This window comes from Ovis canadensis, chromosome 8 (assembly GCF_042477335.2).
Source record: "Ovis canadensis isolate MfBH-ARS-UI-01 breed Bighorn chromosome 8, ARS-UI_OviCan_v2, whole genome shotgun sequence".
Lineage (NCBI taxonomy): Eukaryota > Metazoa > Chordata > Mammalia > Artiodactyla > Bovidae > Ovis > Ovis canadensis.
The window spans coordinates 101,222,878-101,229,340 of record NC_091252.1 but is presented as its reverse complement, the minus strand read 5'-3'; the positions used below and the strand labels follow the sequence as shown (position 1 = coordinate 101,229,340).

Sequence of the window (6,463 nt, the reverse complement as noted above, 5' to 3'; positions counted from 1 at the left end):
CGGTGAGCTCCGAGAAGAAGAGCGTGGGTACAGGTGGGGCTGGGTCTGTAGGCAGCAGGGATAGATGCCTTTGTGCAGAGGCAAGCGTCGGCAAGACCGATAACGTCCGGGAGGGTACAGACCACAGGCGACCTCAGGACCTGGCCTCCTAGGTGAAATCTCCACCAGGTCGCCATCGGTCCACCCAACCTCGTTTCTAACAGTACATTTTATTTTTTTTATTGAATATAGTTGCTTTACTTCCTTCCCTGCAGTTGGGGCTTCCCTCATAGCTCAGTTGGTAAAGAATCTGCCTGCCACGCAGGAGACCCCAGTTCAATTTCTGGGCTGGGAAGATCCCCTGGAGAAGGGAAAGGCTATCCCCACTCCAGTATTCTGGCCTGGAGAATTCCATGAACTGTATAGTCCATGGGGTCACAAAGAGTCGGACACAACTGAGCGACTTTCACTTCACTTCATAATTGCTTTACAATGTTGAGTTAGTTTCTGCTGCACAGCAAAGTGACTCAGTTACATGTGTGTGTATGCGAGTCACTCCAGTCGTGTCTGACTCTTCGCAAGTCCATGGACTGCAGCCTGCCAGGCTCCTCTGTCCATGGGATTCTCCAGGCAAGAATACTGGAGTGGGTTGCCATTTATGTATGCTTGTTAATCCCAAACTCCCTCTCCGTCCCTTCCATTATTCCCTTCCTCTAACAGTTTCTGGTCATCCATTTCTAGAAAAGAAAACCTTACTGATGGCCGAAGATGAGCCTCCAGGGGCCAGTCTGAAGCCCCTGGTGTTCCGGGTGGATGAGACCACCCCTGAGGTGGTGCAGAGTGTCCTCCTGGAGCGCGGCTGGAGCAAGTTTGACCAGCAAGAGCGGAACATGGAGGACTGGAACCTCTACTGGAGGACCTCCTCTTTCCGGATGGCCGAGCACGTCAACGTCAAGCCCTGGCAGTGCCTGAACCACCACCCAGGCACCACCAGGCTCACCAGGAAGGACCTCCTGGCCAAATGCCTGAGGCACATGGAGCGGCTGTATGGCACCCCACTGTATCAGTTCCTCCCCCCGACGTTTGTCATGCCCAGCGACTACAGCAAGTTCGTGGCCGAGTACTTCAAGGAGAAGCAGGCGCTGGACGCCAAGCTCAGCTACTGGATTTGCAAGCCCGCAGAGCTCTCTCGAGGACGAGGAATCATCATTTTCAGTGACATTAAAAACCTGATCTTTGCCAACACATGCATCATACAGAAATACATCTGCAACCCTCTACTTGTCGGGAGATACAAGTGTGACCTCCGCGTCTACGTGTGCGTCACTGGCTTCAAGCCGTTGACCATCTACATTTATCAGGAAGGGCTGGTGCGTTTTGCCACAGAAAAGTTTGACCTCGGCAATCTCCAGAACAGCTATGCCCACTTGACCAACAGCAGCATCAACAGGTCGGGGGCCTCGTATGAGAAGATCAAAGAGGTGGTGGGCAGCGGCTGCAAGTGGACCCTCAGCCGATTCTTCTCGTACCTGCGGAGCTGGGACGTGGACGACCTGCTGCTCTGGCAGAAAATCAGCCGCGTGGTGATCCTCACCGTGCTGGCCATCGCACCTTCCGTCCCCTTCGCGGCCAACTGCTTTGAGCTCTTCGGATTCGACATCCTCATCGATGACAACTTGAAGCCGTGGCTGATGGAGGTCAACTACAGCCCGGGCCTGTCCCTTGACTGTTCGGTGGATGTGTCCGTGAAGAGGAGACTCATCCATGACACCATCGAGCTGATTCACTTACACAGTCTCAGAGACGAGAGGAAGGAGAGCTGCAGGGCTGCAAACGGAAGCCCCGACGTCTCCCTTGCTCGGAAAGACAGCGGTCAGGGCAGCGACCTTCCTTACGAATCCTTCTCACAACTCGGGAGCAGAAGAGCTTTCAGTAAGGACGGAACTCCTGGGAAGAGAGCGGTCACAGAGTGCCCTGAAAACCAGCACCCCTGCCAGCCCCGAGAAGAGCTGAGCAGGCAGGAGGTACGCCTGCCGACGAGGGAGCCTCCCAAAGCCAAGCCGAAGGCCAGGGCCAGGCACCCGGCCCTCAAGACGCCCATCCCCCGTGTGTCCCTCATCCAGTCCCACGGCCGGGAGAAGGGCCTCACCCTGTGTGTGCAGCCGGACAGTAGCTGGGTGCCCGGTCCCCAGGCAGGCAACTTTGTTCTCATTTTTCCTTTCAATGAAGCTACTTTCAGAGCATCTAGGAATGGACTCAATGTCAGGAGGATAATTCAAGAGCTCGAGAAACTAACGCATAAGCAGTGTTCTCAAGTGGCAGAAGAGAAAATAAAAAGAAAATAACATGACTTCTTGAAAACCAAGAATTCCTCTGCTGGGGAAGGCAAGTGGTTCCATCCCCACCTCAGTTACTTCCCTGAGATTAGAGCTGTCGATTTGTACATAAATATAAAAACTCACAGTAGAGCATGCTCGGGTGTGGTTCCGTTCCATCACATCACAGGTCTCTTTGCTCAGATGTCTCAGAAGAACCACACAACCCTTACCTGTACTTGGAAATGCCTTATTACAGTTATACTGTGCATTTTTAACATGAAAAAAGATTGTATTTAAAAAGGTTCTTAGGTGAAACCAGTACAAGAAAGGCCAAAGGTTAGCTCTTTCTTCCTTAACAGACCAGATTTTGTTCACAATTAATCTTGTTAATGATCAAACATTCATCTAGAGTGCGTTACTGAAAGCTTCCCTGCAGTCAAATGACTCTGTTCTTAATGGATCCTAGGCCCTAAATCAGACACTGTACCAAGTATCTTCCCTCTGGGGACATCCATCAGCCATGCGTGAAAAGTGTCCCCTCTCTGCTGGCTTTCTCACTGTTAGATCACCCTCCAGCCCCGCAAAGTCTGAAAGTTCCAGATTAGGGAAGTTACCATTCCTGCCAGATAGGAGAGACACAGAGCTCCAGTATTTACTATAAACGCCTTGCTGAGAAGCCAGACACGAAGATCTTGAGCTGTATGATTCTATTCACACGAAATGCCCAGAGTTGGCAAAACTGCAGAAATAGAAAGTAGGTTGGTGGTTTCCAGGAGTTGGTGGGGGTGGGGAATGACAGCCAAATGACAGGGTTTCCTTTTGGGACAAAAATGTCTGGAAATAGAGTGGTGATGGCTGCACAACACGTATAAATGTTTAGGGCCAGATAAACGTGCCAAGTGCCACTCACAGCAAGTTGCATCTTGTGCTTATTTTGCCACAAAAAAAAAGTCAAAGCAGGGAAAGAAAAGTCAAGATTGAATTATTGAGCGTTGGGCTGCATGGCGCGTGATGCAAGTATCAAGAGCCAAATGCAAGCAAGTAAGGACTTGGGACTTTCCTGGCGGTCCAGCGGTTAAGACTCCACACTTGCAGTGCAGGGGACACAGATTTCGCTATCTGGTCAGGGAACTAAGATTCCACAGGCCTCGCAGCTGGGCTTAAACAAAAAGGAAGTGAGTAGCATTCATTTCAAGATAATGATGACTTCCTGTCTTGGGTGCACGTGGAAGGGCTTCTGAAATGACCAATTTTATTATTTGACCTGGACGGTTCAGAGGAAAGGCTAAAGGAAGGGAAAGAGCTACAGCAGGGTTAGTCCCGACACTGCGATGCATCTCTTATCCATTGCCTGATTTCAGGCATCTGTGCCTTTATCGCTCCACACCTTGTTCCGGGAAAGACTGGAAGGAGCCAAGAAACGTGCATCAAGGTGGTTTTGAGCTTACCTGTCAGCCAGGCTTCCCAGGTGGTGCTAGTGGTAAAGAACACCCCCCACCCCACCCCCACCAATGCAGGAGATATGAGACACAGGTTCAGTCCCTGAGTCAAGAAGATCCCGTGGAGAAGGGAATGGCTACCCACTCCAGTAGTCTTGCCTAGAGAACCTCATGGACAGAGGAGCCTGGCAGGCTGCAATCCATAGGGTCACAGAGTCAGACACGACTGAAGTGACTTAGCATTCCTCAGCCAGGTTCCTATATTTCGTCTGGCAAATAAAGACAGGAGCCTTTTCCGCAAATGTCCAGGTCATCTGATGAGACCAAAGCATGCAACATCCATCACTCAAAAACCAGAGATGAGATCTCAGTCTCCCTCAGTGTTTGAAATGCTGCCTTCTTTATTACAAGCCAGGTTTTAACGACTCTTTAGACGTGAACACGAACCTTACACAGGTGAGCAGAGCATGTGTTGTTAAGGAAAGATGCTCTTGTTTGTGCATTCAGAGTTTTTCGGGCTAGAATAGCCTTGGGCCATTCAAAAATCCAAAACCTGGGCTGTACGTGTCTTATAGTAAAGGGTAGGCCAATTAAACTGAAATAATAACAGACTAAGAATTTCAAAAGAGATAGGAAATGTTTTTGCTCATTTCCTAGAATTAGCATCAGGGTCACTGATGTGGGGTGGGGTTGGGGGTGGGGTATGTGGAGGAGAGAACACGGACAGCATCTTGTTGAAGTGGAACAGCAAAGCCCCAAGTTGGGAAACCGAGGAGTTCTCTGGAAATACGTGGGCCTCCACTCCCCAAGGAGGGAGGAGGCACGCATTTCCCTGTTCCTTCACGACAGACATCTGCAAACCTTGAGCAGAGCATGCATGTCGGGCAGGGGAGCCCCTGAAAGGTGGGAAGGAGGCAGCCCACCAAGGACCCAGGAAACCTGGGCCGGGGATGTCGGGGGTTCTTTTTGGCCTCATACCCCCAAAACAACACACCAAAGGAGCGGGCAACCCAGAGAGGGAAGTGGACGCAGACTGAGGAGGCCCAGGCCTGCTCTCCAACCCGGGGACTGGTGACCGAGCAACTGCAAAAACGGTCAGTCACAGAGTCGGGGAAACAGACTGGGATCTTTGGTTCTGAGAGTCCTCTGGGGCCTGGGAGAGTCTTACAGCTGAAAGGCAAGGTTCTTCTTTCATTTCGAAACTGGATTGGCTTGGGCTTAGAGGGAACCAGCAGAGAGGGAACAGGAAATCAGGATCAGGATCTTCTAGAAGGAATGAGGAACGAAGGGGTTTCTTCCCGTGACACCGAGGTCACTCTGGGCTGCGTGGGACGCCCACCTGCCAGACTCCCCTGAGCAGAGCCTCTGCGGGCACGCTCCCGCCACCTCAGGACCACAGGTGGGGAGGCCGCAGGGGATCGGGTGTCAGAGCCCCGGGCCGGTGGGCGGACAGTTAGTTGACCACTGCCGCCCTCGCGGCCATGTGGGGTCTTCTGCCCGCGCATCTCCTCACGCCTCGCCCTCTTCCTGTTCCCAGCCACCGTCCACCTGCAGGCTGGCTGCTGACACAGCGGCCGTGGAGGCAGGGGAGGATGCTGGGCTGGGCTTCTCAGCTCCCCGCGGGGAGGACCAGTCCGGTGTTAGCTGAGCCGCCCCGCCCCGCCCCCCTGCTCCTGAGATGCTGAGAAGCTGATGTCCCTCCAGAACAGGAAACAGTTGAAGTGCCCACCACCAGCCCTCCACCCTTCCCTGGAATCCATCAGGGGACCGCAGCAGGACCGTGTACTGGACCGTGTAAGTGACGCAGGCTCACCTGGCCACGGGGCAGGGACGCCTGTGTTTCTCAGTGCGGGGAGAGGGCCTCACGCAGAGGGGCGGGGCTCCCGTGTTCCTGCAGGGCTCCGCCCTCCTGGGACGTGGAGGCTGGACCCAGGGCGGCTGCGCTGGGCTCTGAAGGAGAGCAGTGGTGACGGGGGTGAAGATGCGGCAGGTCCCAAGGGAGGGGACTGTCCCTGGGTGGGGAAACCTGGCTCCTCCTTCAAGCCCCCCTCTGGAGCCCGTGGCTGGCTCCTCCTGGTTTCCCCACATGCCCGTCAACCCCATGCTGTGAGGCTGTCGATGCCCTTCCAGCCAACTCAGCTTGCTGCAGACTGCTGCAGGTATATGGATCTATGCATGCATGCATGCTAAGTCGCTTCAGTCATGTCCGACTCTGCAACTCTGTGACCCACCGGACTCCTCTGTGCATGGAATTCTCCAGGCAAGAATACTGGAGTGGGTAGTCATTCCCTTCTCCAGGGGATCTTCCCGCCCCAGGAATGGAACCCGAGTCTCCTGCCTCGACAGGCAGACACTGAGCCACTAGGGAAGCCCAGATTTAAAAGTACGGTCTAGATTTTGGGAATCAGAAGGAAATGGCTTTATAAGCTTGTTCTGATATGCAGCATACCAGAACGCACAGCACACACAGGCCTTCTGGGCGACCTGTCTTATTCTGACCCATGATCTCATGTGCGTGGCTGTTGGGAAGCATTCTGCCCGTTCAGCAGATTATCTGGTGTTTGAACACAGTCTATCCACAAAATTGTATGCTGCCTTCTTCCCCTGATCTCCACAAACAGCTAGAAGTCCTTTAACTCGGTAGAGCAGTGTTTTGTTTTGTTTGCTTTAATGGAAATTTCCAGGATAAGCCAACTCAAAATAGTCAAAGCAATGAGTGAATCCATT

At 52.9% G+C, this 6,463-nt stretch overlaps 1 protein-coding gene across 1 annotated transcript; it reads left to right on the top strand.

The window, feature by feature from the left end:
- The first annotated feature begins 691 nt into the window (after nucleotides 1-691).
- TTLL2 (tubulin tyrosine ligase like 2) lies at nucleotides 692-2,324 on the top strand. Its single transcript, XM_069598923.1, has one exon. It carries the CDS (start codon nucleotides 738-740, stop codon nucleotides 2,322-2,324), a length of 1,587 nt encoding a protein of 528 aa, XP_069455024.1. The 5' UTR covers nucleotides 692-737.
- The last annotated feature ends 4,139 nt before the right edge of the window (nucleotides 2,325-6,463 follow it).

What these genes read in the sequence shown, in the direction of transcription:
- TTLL2 (XM_069598923.1), top strand. Translation starts at nt 738, where the DNA reads ATGGCCGAAGATGAGCCTCCAGGGGCCAGTCTGAAGCCCCTGGTGTTC.